The following is a 16,786-nucleotide window of genomic DNA, read 5'->3' as shown; positions in this document are numbered from 1 at the left end:
TTAACTGCCTCCAAACTCTTCAGTCTTCAGGAATAAAAGGTCTTAGGTCTTGGATCTCCTCCTATTGACACCTTGACCTTCTTGAGCAGGTGTCGCAAAATGACTAGGACACTGGAGCCTCCAGGCGGGCACACCTAGCTCTGCCACACAGAACAAGTCTCGATCCAGTCCAAGCTCCAGTGTCTACATCTGCAAAATGGGATAATCCTAACTATCTATCTCTGAGAGCTATGGAAGGAACTGATACAATGCATGCAGTGTGTTGAACACAATACCTAGTACACACTCAATACAGCTTAGCATCATTACTATAGTTCTCCCCGGTCACCAACTATAGAATAATTTTCAAGCAACAGCACATTATGCGAACTGGGGGGACCAGACCAGATTATCGCTACGGGTCCTCCCAGGACTAACATTCTACTATGTGACCTCTAGTCTACACCAAGGAAACATGCCAGGGAACGTGACACCGCTTGCGACTGCGGGGGCTCCATGCAACGAGTGTCAGTATGTGAACGTCACTGGGACGACACGCAAGGGGGGTGAACAGCAAAGGGAGAAATGGACAGACGCCTAGCGCAGGGTCAGCTTCTCTTTCCAGAAAAGCCTCCTTGTTGCACTTTCTCAACAAATTGCACTGATGAGATTCATTTAAGTTTCAACATAAAAAAAAGAAAAAAGAAAACCCAACCCTGGTTGAAAAAAAAAAAAAAGCTTCCACCTTTTAATCATTTTCCCCCCACATTACGTTTTAGACATCAAACAAATACATGCCTAAGACAAGCCTAGGCTTTCATTCCCAAGGCCCCTTGCTGCCTGGGCGGACACACAAACTAGCTTTGACCACTTTTCCTGTTACTCCACGAGACCTTGAAAAGGTTCCTACCAGAGGCCCGAGTACCATTATAAACAAAGACAGACATCAGAGCCTAACAAACATTCCAGACTTGTCTATCACCCATCTCCAAATCTCCATAGGCTCATTCTTCTCCTGGATAAGAAAAATCACTCATTCTGTTGAGCTTTTACTATGGGCCAAGACGCCACCCTTACAACTCCATGAGGACGGTCTACTGTTTTACGATGAAGAATTGACTTACATGAAAGTGAAAAAATTCATCCAAGTTCACAAGTGACTTCTGGACACTGTCCCCAGATAGTGTGGCACTGGAGCCATGCTCCCCACCACACCAAGCTGCCCCCCACCTTTACTTTCATCCCCGATTCCTTCTCACCTCCTGGTCCCCAAAAGGCACTGTCCCCACAATACAGCCAAGGGAATGTGTTATTAGGGAGCCGAATTCTAAGCAAACATACATATTACTCCAAAAGTTGATGTTTACCAATGTACTTCATTGATGAAATATGGCATTTGTTATTTAAAGTATTAGCACTTGAATACAGCGTCAAATTAATGAAGAGTCCACATTGAAATGCATCAAAAGTAGGCATTTCAGTTCACGCTGCACTCGTTCTTAGGTCATCTTAGATGTCCCCAAATCCTACTCTCCCCCGACTGGAATTCAGAGAGTGAGGAAAACATTTCTTATCATCATCAATGTTACCTCTGTGAGGCAGCTCTTGGAGGTACTCTGGGGGGCCTCTCAAGGGGCAGAGTGGGTGTTCCTTCCACTTGTGGGGGGCCTGGGCTACGACTTCGGGTAACCTCAGGGACTTCGTTATCCTACAGCAAAAAAGATGAGAAAGAAAAGGGAAAGTTACATTAAGCAACAAGCATAACTGGACACCATTATCCCAAAAGCCTCAGTCCTCCTCAGGCTTTGGCTAAAGGTTATTCACAAATTGAGAATGAACCCAGAAACACCAGGTCAGCTTTCCATTGACACCCATGGTCACTGAGGAGACAACAGCGCCCAAATTATCATTAATGGTCTTTGTTACTCAGAGTGCCCTCTGTGGGCCATCAAATTAGCATCACCTGAGAGCTTTCAAGAACTGGCTCTCAAGCTCCTCCTCAGACCTGCTTGATCAGAACCTGCATGTTATCTTGATGAAGTCCCACAAGTTCATTTTTTCTTTTGTTTCTCTTGCCTTTGGAGATGTGTCCACAATAGCTAAATTGTGGAAGAAGCCAAGATGCCCTTCAACAGACGAATGGATAAAGAAGATGTGGTCCACATATACAATGGAATATTACTCAGCCATCAGAAAGAACGATTACCCAACATTTGCAGCAACATGGACGGGACTGGAGGAGATTATGCTAAGTGAAATAAGTCAAGCAGAGAAAGACAATTATCATGTGGTTTCACTCATTTATGGAACATAAGAAATAGCAGGAAGATTGGTAGGAGAAGGAAGGGAAGAATGAAGGGGGGGTAATCAGAAGGGGGAATGAACCATGAGAGACTATGGACTCTGGGACACAAACTGAGGGCTTCAGAGGGGAGGGGGGTGGGGGATTGGGATAAGCCGGTGATGGGTATTAAGGAGGGCACGTATTGCATGGAGCACTGGGTGTTATATGCAAACAATGAATCATGGAACACTACATCAAAAACTAGGATGTACTGTATGGTGACTAACATAACATAATAAAAAAATTAAAAAAAAAAAAAAGAACCCGCATGTTAACAAGATCCTAGGTAATTCTTACGCATATTAAAGTTCGAGAAGCTTGCTCTATATAACCAGATAGAGCTAGAGAAATTTTATTTTTAAACCAAAGTCCCTTTTTGGGACAGCAGAGCCGTGAGTGAGTGGTTCTCAGCCATGGGGTAATGAATATAAGCTGCTCACTGCAGGGGTGGACCTCCCCGAGGACCCTACCTCAGGGAGTCTCCTGGGTTGGCAGTGACCCATGTGACCCCCTCCTGCTCATCCCAGCCACTGGTCAATGGATCAGAATAGACAGCCTGACCCAAACTGGGCCTTAGTCTAAGGCAGCAGCTCACCCTCTCCTCAGAGGCCTTGTGGCTCTCGGGGGACTATTTGCCACCATACACTCAGAAGAGCAGAAAAGGCCGGTGTACGGAGAGAAGAAAGCAGATAAGCACGGGAAAAAGAGACGAAAGAACACGTGGCCCTGGGGATACACAGAGCAGCAGCCTTGGCTCCACCATTTCTCACTGCTCCTGATCCAGGCCCCCAAATGTGATCTCAACCCCCAGATTCCCTGATGGTCCTGTCATCCCTCACCTCCTCACAGATGCCCTTTTGGCTTAACCAGTCAGAGCGCATTTCTATTTCTCTCCCTCCCTCCCTCCCTTCCTCCCTTCCTCCTTCCCCCTCCCCCTCGCCTTCTTTTTATTGAGGTAAAATTCACACAACATAAAATTAACCCTTTTAAAGTGAACAATTCAGTGGCATTTAGTACATTCACAATACTGTGCAACCTCTGTCTAGTCCAAAAACATTTTCATCATCCCAAAAGAAACACTGTACTCCCCGTTTCCCCCTCCCCCCAGCCTCTGGTGACCACCAAATCTACATTCTGTCTGATCCTACCTATTCTGGATATTTTGTATAAACGGAATCCTATAATACCTGGCCTTTCGTGTCTGGCTTCTTTCACTGGGATTTCTATTTCCTGCAGTGGAATGACCCTTCGGACAAGGAAAATGGGGGGTGGGGTCCCCGGCTCTCACCTCATTGTCCCCCTCCATCCCGCTGCTTACACTGAGGAGGCTCCGGGTGCTGGATCGGTTGCTCGCACTGCCTGAAGGGTACAAACAAAATTAGCTGCACTGTGGATTCTCTCAGGCTAAAATAAAATGCAGAACTCCAGCACTGACTCAGTTTTACTGATAGAAATAATACATAAGCTGTGAATATGGGATCTTTAAAATGCTGCCACCTTATACCATTTTATTAGTGTTTAGTTTTTCTTTCAGCATAAAATGAAATGGTTCACCTTTTTGCTACCTTTTTTTTCTTTTTCCTTTGCTTTATAGTCACCGTTTACTGAGGGCTTACCACATATTACATGCTTTAAAAACATGACTGCACTTAATCCCTATGAAAATCCTATCTGATATTAGCGCTCTGGTTTGACAGGCAAGAAAGCAGAGATGTTCTATTTCTTACTTGTTCAGTGGTATTTCTAAAATATGCAAACATCTTGTTGTTGAAGTTTTTTACTTATTTAGGAATTATAGCAAGCACATAATCATATATATATACATATATATATATGGAAGATATATATATATTTTCCAATAAGGGGCCAGTTTGATACAAACAAAATACAAAACACAAACTCCAAAGCATAATTTATGCTCACAGCAGGAACTATGATTGTGTGAGTTTAGGTGCTCAAGGCTTTTGAATTGGGAATTTATCACTGACTTATCTTATTAAAATAGCACTATCCAACAGAACTTTCTGGAAATGTTCTATTGTATACTATCCTGGTAGCTAGTGCATACCAGCAACTGAGGAAGTAAATTTAAATTTTATTTAGTTTTAATTAACTTAAATTTAAATAGCCATATATGGCTAGTGGCTACCATACTGGACTGCATAGAATTACAGCAAGCTTAGATATGTGATGACCCAAGAGCAAAAAAAAAGAAGAAGAAGAAGAACAGTCCGTTGACTAAGACACAAAAACTGACTTTAATTTACCACTATTGCCACTAGCAGTATTGCCAGATCTTAGGTTTACTGAATTTCCACTTAAAACCACTCCTCATCATACTAATTTATAAGTAAATAGTCTTAGTTTCAACTTCATTATGGTATCAACTTTGACCTAATTAATTCAGATGTGAGCTGAAATACAGCAAGTTAAGATTATAATTTTGGATCATTTCTTGGGGGTAGATTTTTACATTTAAAATAATATATCAAAATACTTAATAAGCCAAGGGATTCAGAGTTTGTTTTTTAAGGAGCACATGACCCTTTTCTTTTCTATTCAGTTACCCATTCATAACAATGTCCACTTGGCAACAATGTCCCCATCCCACCCCTATCCACAAGGCTAAAACCTCAGGCTCCAATGCTCAGGACAAATGCTGTGGAAACCTTTCCAGATTCCCTCAGTGGAAGTAACCCCTCCAGCCCATGGGCTCCCAGTCCGGTGGAGCCAAGCCTCCTGTCATTCACCACCACTCTTCACCCCACTCCCTCATAATGCACCAGCCTCCTTCCAAAGGTTGTCTGCTGGGAGAGAGCAGAAAGCTGTCCAGGCACCAGCTCCAGGACCCTAGAAATTCACGCTCATCAGCTCCCATTGTGCCTTCCCTGGCTGTTCCTAAATCTTTAACCCTCAGAGTTTGGCTTTGAACCTTGGCTCCCTGGTTCGTCTGCCCAGGCCCTTTCCCCTCCCCAGGCTGACCTGCTTACCCACATCCCCTCTGGACTGCATAGTTGGTAGGAGGCTCTGGCCCCCATCATCATCCCTCTTGCCAGGAGGGAGGAGGGCAGTGCCTACCCCTTCCAGGCCTCTGTCACCAGGAAGAAAGATCAGACAAGCATCATGCTAGTTTTATATTTTCTCTACTCCATTACAAGCCCCCTGAAGATGGGCTCCATTTCTTTTTCATCTTTATGTCACCAGTGTATAGTCTCACTCAGAAAGCATAGAGCAAACCTCAAATATTTAGTGAATAAATGAATGGGGGAAGGGGATGACCAAATATACTAAGACCCTTGAGAAACATGGACCCGACAATCTACGAAAAGGTTAAAAGTCTTTCTGTAATAAAATTTGTGTTCTGTTAAACATAACATTAATATTCTTAACTAAAATCTTAGTTATGACCAGATTTAACCTGCAACTGTTTTTCTGTGGTTCCCAAGAGATGACAGTTGCATCATAATAAAAATAGTACTGTTTTCAGGGTGTGACCCTGGCAGGAAAAGGGCAGTTGGTAGATCAGAGATGGGCCATCTTCATTCTGTCTCCCTGCCCTGGGGACTATACCTATTTGGAAGGCAGTGTGTGCCGATGCTTAAGTGCATAGAAAGATCTGGATGTGAATCCCAGACCTTCTGCCTACTTGGCCTGTGACTCAGGGCCTAACCTCTCTAAATGTCCATATCCTGATCTAGAACTCCCAGCATTGTTGCACGGAATGGATTAGGTCATACGGACACATGCTTGGCATGGGGCCAGCAAGAGGAAGCATCTGACTGACGGCAGCAGCTCCCATCACTTCGTCAATCCCAAGATCCATTGGTGACCCACAGACCTTCACCTCTCAGGACCTGTGCCTCTGAACAGCCCCTTCCTTCCCTCCTTCCAGGCTTAGCTATGTGGCTTGCTCTGATCAATCTGACATTAGCGAGTGTGATGAAAGGCAAAGCATGATAAGCACTTGCACATTGGGGCCTATCCTCCTGGAATGTTCCCTTTCGGGATTTTCTTACCATATGAGAAGTTCAGGCTACTGACTTAGAGGTCATATGTAGAGAGGCCCCGAAGGATGACAGACCGCCTGGGATGGTCCCACCCATGCCGGCCTTACAGCTGAGGACACACACGGGAGTGACCCCAACTGACCCACGTGGAGTGGAGATGAACCATCCCCACGGAGCCTTGCCCAAGTGCAGAATCAAGTATCAATAAATGGTTGTTTCAAGCCACTGTGTTTTGGGTGGTTTGTTACACAGCAATAGAAAACGGAAGCTGTGTAGCAGGGACTGGATGCAGGCAACAGCCACAGAGTAGAGTAAAACCCATTGGTCTGACATTTAATGACATTTTCCAACCAGATGAGCTCGCTATCCCTGGGCAATAAGCCATTGCATAAGGTAAGAAGTGCAGTTTATGCTTTCCATTCCGTTTTCACCTCAAAGTAAAACACACACATAAAATCATTTAATCTGAACCTGAAATGAGTCCTTTCCATTTGTCTTGTTAAATTTCCCCTCTTCTCCTCCCCGGAATGCCCTGCTCTCACCCCGAGAGGATCTGTACCACTTTTCTCCTCCACCACACATCTGAGAGACGGGCCACCTGCCTTGTGCTTCCTCAGCCACCTGGGATCACTGGGAAAACCTCTCCATTTCTGAACTTGCAAGAATTCTCTAAATTGCCTCAAGAGAGTTTTGGATGCACATTACCACCCCCATTATGGAAGGAGTTTTCTCCTCTGCCCTGTTGAGGCCTCCCCTGTGGTCATGTGATAGGCTTTGGGTCTGTTTCAACAGGTAGTAGTGGCAGGAACCTGGGCCTGCTCCCACCTTGGCTTCACTGGCTGTGTGACCTTGCACAAAGCTCTGTCCTGCTCTGGATTATAAGAACCCAATCTATAAAGTAAGAAGGGAGACTAGTGCCAGGGTTCTTGACCTCAGTCCATGGACGGGCAACCCTCTGTGTAGACATATGTATACGCACACCCATGCATTTCTCTGCAAAGCACATCCAGAGCATAGATCAGATTCTCAAACGGTCTGTGATGCAGAAAAGATTAGGAAGCCCTGGGGTTAGATGACCTTCCTGTCTTCGTATCCATTTGGGGGTTCTCTGCTTGACATTTAAGGAGCCACGAGTCCTGAAATTCAGTCCTGAGTCTCCTACTCTTTCATTGCTCTCCTAGCTGTTTTGATAACACTAAACTGTACGAAAGAAGGGAAATTCAATCTCATCTATTCTGCTGGTGAAGCAGGTGCGTCTGAGGTCCGCTAACACCGCCCTGGATACGGAAACAAAGCCCCCACCTCCTGCGTGTCTATCAGCAGGTGTGGTCTGTTGCAATCAGACTCTATCAAGCTTTCAAGCCAAAATGTCTTCCACATTTCCTAACTGGATCCTCAACTCATCCATAAAGTTGGAATTCTCAATGTGAGTCCACTGTTTCCTAATGTTTCTGACTTCAGCCCTTTCCTTCCCCTTACCATGGTTGAAGAAGCAGACAGGATAGTGGTTGAGAATCTGGGTCCTGGATCCAGGCTCCCCGAATTCAAATCCTAACACCACCACTTACTAGCTGCTTAACCTAGGGCAAGGCACTAAGACTCCAGTTTCCTCCTCGGTAAATACAGGTGGTAGTGCCTATCCAGAGAGTTATTGTGAGAATTAAATCAGAGAATCTATAGAAGAGGCTTAGCATAGAGTAAATGCTCAATAAATGTTAACTAGTGTGATTACTAGGTTTTTCTAGTTATAAAAGAACAGTGTAATAAATTATTACACAACCTGGCTTCAGGGGATATTGATGTAAAGGATCTTTGGCCCTCTGAAAAAAGGTACACTGCACAGGCTAAATGTCCCCCATTTCTTACACCCCCCAAACCCGAATCAGGCTCCCACTGGGATGTGCAGGGCTCACGTTAGAGACTGTTCCCAAAGCGCAGAGGTGCCCGCGGATCGCAGCCCTGAAGGCGCACCCCTCCCCCGCCCCTGCTCACTTGCTGTGCTGGAGGTACTATCCGTTTTCCAGTCCCCTCGCCTTAGCTCCGTCCTTGGGGGGAAGACGCTTTTCCTGGGGCCACTCTCATAAACTCCAAACTCCACTTTCCCGGGCAGGGGCTGTGAGGGCCGAATTGGGACCGTGATCTCCAAGTCTGGAATTAGAAGGAGAGATAAGCGTCAAGGCACCAGACTGCGACACGCCGAACTCCTCAGCGGCTCCCTCTCCACCTGCCTCCCTGGCCTGAACCTGGAGGGTACCTGGCAGGGAGGGCAGGGTGGGGAAGTGAGAGGGCTTGGGAAGGGGGAGGCGGCCCTGCCCAATTCAACACCGACCCTCCGCTGACTCCTGTGCAGCCATCGCTGTGTGACAGAGCAGAGGGGTGGAGACCTGTGAGAGAGCCAGACAGATGCTTCCACATGGGGCGGAGAGCCCGCAATTAGGGAAAGGTCTGGGGCCGCAGCTCTGCCGCTCCCCAGCTGTGGTATGTGGATTACTTTCCTTTCAGAGGGGGGACTCATGAGCACTGTTGATCCTAATAACTGGTTATCCTGTGCACCAAGCAGAGTTCTGTGAAATGAAATAAATACTATTATCATCATTCCCCACAGAAACTAGTTACAGAAAGGTGAAGTAGCATGTGGCTGGTAAGTGGGACAGCTGGGGTTTGAACCCGGGCTCCAGAGTCCAGGCTCCCAACCACTACTCATACAGCCTCTGAATCCCTCAACAAATGATGGGTGCTGGGTGCGTGATCTGCAACTGATAGCAACAACCCAGAGAGCTAATGCAAGGAGGTCCATCAGCCCCATAAAAGATTTTTGAGACTCGCAAGGCTGATCAGTAGCTTTGGACCCGACAGACTTAGATTATTCCTTTGCTCTGCACAGCACTAAACTGGTCTCTTGACTGGCTTAGGCCTGCCCAGTAGTTGGTCTTTACTCCTCTCTAGATTTGCACCCCTGGGTTCTAGATGGAGCAGAACAAAATATCTGTGGGTGCCCATACCCCACCTTCTCCCCAGGAAAGTGTGAACACCAGGTAAGCTCGTGTCACAGGGCTCCTGTGATGCCCTGAACGTCCCCAAGTCCAGGGGCAGGGCCTCTGGGAGAGGTGTGAGCTCCGTGTACTTTCGGGCTGTGTGCTCTTATCTTCACGGCACCACTTCCTCCTCCACCTCGCCTCTGCTGTGGGCTGGGTGTGGCCGGGAGTGCAGGGAGTCCGGGAGCAGAGGTGGCTCCGCGTGCCAGAGCCAGAGTCGGCCTGAGAAGGGCAAATGGGGAAACTACACAACCGTAGGAAAGAGGAAGTTCGAGGACAGGGCAGACCGAGCCTGTGGGAAACAGTCCACACGGAGGATGTTACAAACCTGGCCTGTGGTTTAAGTGGACCTCACACGTGCCTCAAGGGGAGACCAATTCCAAGTGCAGTGTTTGGTCCTAGTATTAAACCAGCTTTCTAGGTCTCCGTGCGACAGATCTTTCTCACACCCTCAGGCACGCCTCGCTACGACCGACAGAGCAGAGCAAGCAGCCACCCGAGCCTGGAGCCACATGGGCAGATGCTGGCTGGCTGTACCTGCACGTGGGTGTGAGCCCAGAGTGTCTCGGGGCCCAAACAGGCGTCATCCTTTTATTTTTTTCCCCCTCAGCTTTGACCTAGTATTTTTTTTTTAACAACACTCTCTTAAAGGGAGGTTCCTATCTGCTTAATTCACTTCAATGCAGCAATTTTCTACCCTCAACTGGTTCGATGAGGAAGGAAAGTAAAATACACAGGAAAAACACATGGGGAGTCAAAAGTTCAAAAAAATCAAGTAGAGCCAGTCTAAATGTCTACAAAATCCTGATACTCTTGAAAGAAAGAAACAACGCCACGAATAGTAATCAGCAGTGTATTGCATGGTACTTCTCCCAGAGTGTGCCCACATGGGTCATTACACCTCCTCTGAACTTCACTTCTTCCCCGTGAAGTTGAGTCAGGTACAAACAGAGATGAGGAAACTGAGGCACAGAGTGGTTAAAGGGATTGCCCTGGATCATAAAGTGATGCAGTGATTTGAGAGGAGGGATGGGAGCCCAGGCTGCCTGGCCCCTGGCCTGCTCCTCCTGGTCCTGCCCCAGATGAGCCCCAGACACACCCAGAATGCAAATCCGGACTGTCTTCTTTGGGGGTGTTCAACACGTCACAGGCCACGCCAGCCCCTCTGAGCTACACCATTAACGTTCTGCACCATCCCAGCAAAAACAAAACAACTCCCCAAGGCTGAAGAAAGACTAGCACGTTATTATGAACAGAATCTTACTTTTTAATTATCCTTGGTATGCTAACCCAAATTAAAGAAAAATAGTTATCATTTTTCTTTCCTAAGGCAAATGAGATTTCTAAATGAACAGAGTCAGCCCTTATGTTTAGAATGGGCTCTGTTCCTAGAAAAGGTCCTTTAAGTAGAAATGCCATTTGTCAACCCTAATTTTCCTACAGATCCATGTTACCCTGTGTCAATGGTTTCTAAATGCTTTTCTTTTTCTTTTTCTTTTTCTTTTTGGCGGGGGTGGGGATGAAGCAGGGTTTTTTTTTTACAGATTATATTTATTTATTTGAGAGAGAGAGAGAGTGAGAGATTGAGAGAACAAGTGGGAGGAGGGGCAGAGAAAGCAGCAGACTCCCCGCTGAGCAGGGAGCCTGATGCAGGACTGGACCCCAGGACCTGGGATCATGACCTGGGCTGAAGGCAGACACAACCAACTGAGCCACACAGGTGCCTGGGGAAGCAGATTTCTTTCCTCTGGTGAAAACAGAAACTCAATGTGGAAAACAGATTTTTTTTAAAGGAGCTACAATGGTCAAAGCAGAGTAGGTTGCCTTACACCTGTCACAATCCTAATCTTTTCCCCCGCTTTCTCCTACCCCACCCCCAGTGCCTACCCTTTACTCCCACAAGCACACATAAGCAGCACTGGGGCTACTCAGGGTGAAATAGCCCATTACAAGTTAGTATGTCACTAAATATATAATCACATTTTATGGAGCTAAATAAAATGCCATATTTGGTCAACCATCAAGGATGCCCACTCTTTGGCAGATGATCTGATGCCCTTGGGTCTCCCCATGGAGCATAGGGTCCAACTTCCAGACTGCCTGAGGCTTTCTCTGATACCTAGATGACAAGCACCCCTCCCCCAGTGGGCCTCACCCAGACACGAGAGCTGGAGAAGAAATGCCCCAGCTCTCTGGCCCCTTTCGAGGTGCTGTCCATTGACTCCCAGAGTCTCCAGGGACAAGAAGCTCCAGTCTCCACAGTGGTAATGGCACCTTGCTGACCACCTCTCTCTCCCTTTCTCACTTCCCTCCTCCCCCTGTGTTCCCTGGGATCATCGTCTACATCAGCTATTTGCTCTCAAATCCTTGTCAGGGAAGAAAAAGTTCTAGAAATGGATTGTGGTAATGGTTGCATGATATTGTAGATGTATTTAACACCACTGAATTGTACATTTAGGCCCAATGATAAATTTTATGTTACGTGTATTTTACCACAATAAAAAACAAAAACAAGGGGCACCTGGGTGGGGCTGTCAGTTAAGCGTCTGACTCTTGGTTTCAGCTCAGGGCCTGATTTCAGGGTTGTGAGATCGAGCCCTGCATCAGGCTTCACACGAGCACAGAGTCTACTTGGGACTCCCTCCCCCCTCCCATTGCCTCTGCCCACTGTGCTCTCTCTCTCTTTCTCAAATAAATCTTTTAAAAAATGAAAACGAAAGGAAACTGATGGGTAGGACATTCTCCCTATGGTGGGGTTGCTTGTGGTCCCCAGTTATCCTTGGTGTCAAATTAGATATGGTTTAATTTTCTAATAGTTATGACATTAATTAAAGCCCCTAATGTAAAAAGTAAAAATACTTAACACCTCCCGATAAAATTCCTAGTCAGAGGGTCTTCCTCTTGAAGAGTAAAGGGGAAGGGAAGCGAGGGTATTTAACCAGGTTCCTTTGAAAAAATGTAGACCTTGACCATTCTAATGTAGAGACACTGCTGGGTATCACTTATTCAGAGCCTGATTAGCTTTGGGTGAACTTTGTACAATGTTCCAAAACCCAGGATTCCCGGGCTGGAGCCTGGATGGTGAGTCCCAGCTGAGTACATGCACCCTGGGAGGCCCTGCCTGAGAGGACACCAGCTGCCGTCTGGGTGGCCGGTTTGTAGAGTGCTTCTATGTGCCAGGCACCATGCGAGGCCCCAGCTCTGAGCCCTAACTTGTTCGAACCTCACAGAAACCCTAATGGGGGAGGCACTTTTATTTGCACCACTTTGCGGATGAGGACTGAGGCTCAGTTGGGGGACCAATCTTGTCCATGGTTCCCAGCTAGTTAGGGGTGAGCAGCGGCTAGGAACTTGACCCCAACTCTGATGGCCCCAGGGCACATGTCTGTACCCTTTTACTCCCCAGCACGTGTGTGTGTGTCTTGCTTCAATATCTCCACTGGTTGGGTGGAAAAGGTGTGATGACACCCAGTGGGCTCAGTTCCAGAGCCCCGGCTGCCCAGCACTCACAACTCCAACACAACAACTCTCCGGCCCACAAAAACTCATGCACCACCAAATCCCAGCTTTTTTGAGGCTGCCTATGTGTAGAAGCATGAACTGTTTCATTTAATCCAGGCTTCTATCTTTGGGTTCGTGTGCTCTAGTTTTAGAAAGCACCTCCTCCCTTTTCCCACCTAGAACCTATTGCTTGACCCTAAGATGACTATGCAGGTCTTCAACCAGATTTTTTGCCTTCTCTTCTTTCTCCTCCCTTCAGCCAGGAGGGCAAACGTGTGAGCCTGGGTAGTGGAATCATACATTTAACATCTAGTCACCCAAGCAGACATCTTAGGATGACCTCTCTGACCTTCTGCTATGGTTATAACCTCTGTATGCCTCTTCTCCCAAACGGTCAAAATCATTAATGTTCACTAGGCTAGAACCACATGCAAAGCATTGTCGGGCAGGCTCCAGCTGGGAAAACCAGACTTACACAAATAAAAGACTAACGCATAAACTACCCAATGGTGAAGATCATGCCTTACGGGTCTCTATGTCTGGCAGACAGCCTGGAGCTCAGTTAAGTGTTTGTGGAATGAATGAATAGTGTTACCACACATTTTATTCCAACAGAGATTCTTTGAGCCCAATTAATGTACTGTCCTACACGCTGGGGATTTAGCGAAGCACAGAACAGTCAAGCTCCTGCCCTCATGGAGCTTACGGTAGGTGGCGGTGGGGGGATGGGCCAGAAAATAACCATGAGAACAGGCACATAAGATAATTCCAGTCTGTGATACGTGAAAAGAGCGTGGGCAAAGCACCGTGAGTCACAGAAGGCCGCTCTGGAGGGAATGTGGAGAAGGCCTCTCTGAGGAGGAGAACTTACAGCAAACTCTGAAGGAGGAAAGAGCCAGTCAGTGAAGACGTGGGAAAAGTGGAGGGGGACAAGTGCAAAGGCCCTGGGGAGGGCTGCTCTTGATTTGTTAGAGGAGCAAAAAAGGAGTCCTTTGAGACTAGAGCACGGGGTTAAGGGGGTGTGGAGGTGAGCTCAGGGGTGAGACCACATAGGGCCTCTCAGGCCACAGTGAGGAGTGTGATTTTACTCTGGTGGGATCAGAGCCCCTGGAGGGTCTTGAGCAAGGGACTGGCACGATCTGATTTCTTTATTTTTAAAAGGTCATTGGCTGCAGGCTGGAGGACTAACTGTAGAGAAGTGAGAGTGGACATGGGGCGACAATTGATGAGGCTCCTTGTTCATCTGGGAAGAGATGATGGCGGCTTGCCTGCAGCTGTGGCAGGGGAGATAGTTAGAAATAATCAGATCTAAGATGCATTCTGAAGGCAGAACCTCTGGGAATTGCTGATGGTTTGAATACAGGAATGAAGTAATAGCAATCAGAGGCAGCAAAAGAGAGGTGGCAGATGAATGGAAGGATAGTAGGTCCTATAAATGCTCAAGTGGGGAAGGGGTGCAGTGGCCTAGCGTGGCCCAGGAAGGCCTCCCCGAGCAGGGCTGCCCAGCTGGGTCTTGCAGCCCAGGAGTTTTCATACAGGTGAGAAAGAAAAGGCATGAGCAAGGGGCCTGTGGAAGGAAGATGTCATTTTTAGACACTGGGGTGTCACCTGCCCGGCCAGGGTCATGAGAAGTCAGGTTATTGATGGCAGCTGGAGACAGACTATGGAAGTTATACACAAACTTAGTCCTTTATTTAATGGGGCTCTACTCAAGATCCAAGAGTTTCTGAAAGCCTTTTATTGCCAGCTCTTGGTATGGGCTGGCCAAAATAAATCACAGAGACCCACCATGCCGGAGGCTTTCAGTAGAAATATGCAATGTAGGCAAATGCCCCTCACTGTGCAGGGCTAGTGGTGCTGAGAAGCCTGGTCCTCAGTGCACACAACTGGAATATATGGCCCTGCTATTGGAGCCCCTGCTCCACACGGCAGGAGCCCTGCTACCCCTGAGTCCTGGCTTCTGAAATACTGTGTGGTGTGGACACCAATGATGCCATCCTCTGCTTCAATCAGAAACAGAGCCTATGTGCATGAGATTTTCTCCTTTCTCTGCTCAAAAAACATGTCTTCCTAAATGCCAAAGGGAGAGTCAGGTGCCTGGGGAAAAAGTTTTATCACCCTCTTTGAGTGAAAGGATGGGAGATGCAGAGGTCAATCCATTCACTCACTGGCTGACATGTCTTATGTGCCAGGTGCTAGAGATACACAATAAACAAGACAGGGGCACCTGGGTGGCTCAGTCGCTTAAGCGTCTGACTCTCGGTTTCGGCTCAGGTCATGATCTCAGGGTCGTGGGATGGAGCTCTGCACCAGGATCTGCACTGAGCGTGGAGCCTGCTTAGGATTCTCTCTCCCTCTCCCTCAGTCCTCCCATGCCCCACACGCTCTCTTTCTCTCAAAAAAAAAAAAAGAAAAAGAAAAAGAAAAAGAAAAGAAAAGAAAAGAACAAACAAGACAAAGCCATTGCCCAAAAGAACCTCATAGTACAGTGGGGCACCCAGATCTGTAAACAGGGGGACAGGCACTGGGCAAGCACTGCCCACTCAGGCCACAGCAGAAAGGAGACTTAGGGACAACAGATCCCAACAGCCCCCAACAATGCAGCCCCCCAAGAAGTTACATACCTGCCTGCTTTCCTGATTTTTGCTTCTCTCTCTGTCTTCGGGTGATGCTGTCTCTTAGTCGTTTAAGATTTTCCTGGAAAAAATTTAGTTCATTTTAAAAGTATATACGAGAAATATACCCTCTGGGCATGAAGTTTCTTTCAGATTTTATGCTGTTTGCAAGATTCATCCCATTGCAATAACATCTCCAATATGCAAATGAGGCTGAGTGCCTCTGTAATCAGCCCCCAGAGAAATTCAAGTACTCCGAGAAGTTGTGCCTGACGAGAAGACCCCTTTCCCACAACAAAGCGTCTCCCCTTCCCTCTGGTTCCCAGCTCCTTCCCAGCCTTATAACCCCCTGCCCTCCTCCTTGCAGGCTCCTTTAGCCAAGCCAGTCCCATACGTGTTTGCAGACACTCCATGCACGTATCTGCCTCTGAGGCTGTTTTCATCCCATTCCTCTGACCGTGAGGGGCGAGGATTCCTCCCCAAGAGCCTGTTCCAGGTCTGGGTCAAGGTCCATCTTCTGCCTTAAACCTCTCCAAGACTGTTGCAGTCCTTAGTGACTACACACGCCACCTGGCACTGAGCTATGCTGCCAGGGCCAGTGCATCTGTGCATGTGTGTGGCTCTGGGGGTGTGTGTGTTGACTCTTCAGAGAGACCGCACACTCTCAAAGGGCAAGACACCGGGCCTCATAGCTTTCCGAAACCGTGCACTCGGGTCTATCACAGTCATTGAACAAATGTTGAACAGACATGCGACGGCCGAAATTGTTGCTATTTTAGTCAGTAACAACTACCTCAAAGTGTCTGAACACCCAAGAGAAAATGCCCCAGGGACTAACACCTAGGCATCCAGAAGGGTCCCATGAGGGAGCCATGATAAGCTAGACTGGGAGGGGTGTTTGGGCTGTGACTATAGCTGAGACCGAGCTGGGTCCAGGAAGCAGCAGGGAACCACTGGAAGGCATGGGCTGGACACAGCTTTAAGGTCTGACAGTGGAGGCAGAGGAGTCGGCAGCAAGGAGATCCACCCAGAGACTATGTGGCAGGCACGTGAAGGTGACAGAAGCTGGCACTGGGGGAATGGACAGGAAGGAGCAGATGCAAGAGGAAGGACGTCAGAGAGCAAGACCAGGCAAGACATGCAGCTGGTTGGATGGGGGGAGTGAGGGAGAAGAGCTCAAGGGATGGAAAGCCTCAACCTCAGTGTCTGGAAGATAACAGTGCGGTGGAGAGAAACAGGGAGCCGGGAAAGGGAAGGAGCCTCAAGACACGATTTGTTGCTGGACATGCTGTGAGTCATGGGCAG

At 47.6% G+C, this 16,786-nt stretch overlaps 1 protein-coding gene across 2 annotated transcripts in view; it reads right to left on the bottom strand.

Moving 5' to 3' along the window:
* PIK3AP1 (phosphoinositide-3-kinase adaptor protein 1) overlaps window positions 1-16,786 on the bottom strand; it is a 113,710-nt gene that overhangs the window by 8,479 nt on the left and 88,445 nt on the right. For both annotated transcript variants that reach the window (XM_045784979.2, XM_087862849.1), the window contains 4 exons: window positions 15,491-15,563; window positions 8,323-8,478; window positions 3,612-3,682; window positions 1,569-1,687 (listed from right to left, as the gene is read on the bottom strand). In XM_045784979.2, coding sequence (XP_045640935.1) covers window positions 1,569-1,687; window positions 3,612-3,682; window positions 8,323-8,478; window positions 15,491-15,563 — 419 coding nt within the window. The remainder of the gene's footprint in view (window positions 1-1,568; window positions 1,688-3,611; window positions 3,683-8,322; window positions 8,479-15,490; window positions 15,564-16,786) is intronic.

The sequence above is a fragment of the Ursus americanus genome, chromosome 6 (genome assembly GCF_024610735.1).
Source record: "Ursus americanus isolate L20-20 chromosome 6, mUrsAme1.1.p, whole genome shotgun sequence".
Classification (NCBI taxonomy): Eukaryota; Metazoa; Chordata; class Mammalia; order Carnivora; family Ursidae; genus Ursus; species Ursus americanus.
The sequence above is the reverse complement of the archived record's forward strand: the minus strand, read 5'-3'. Positions and strand labels throughout refer to the sequence as shown.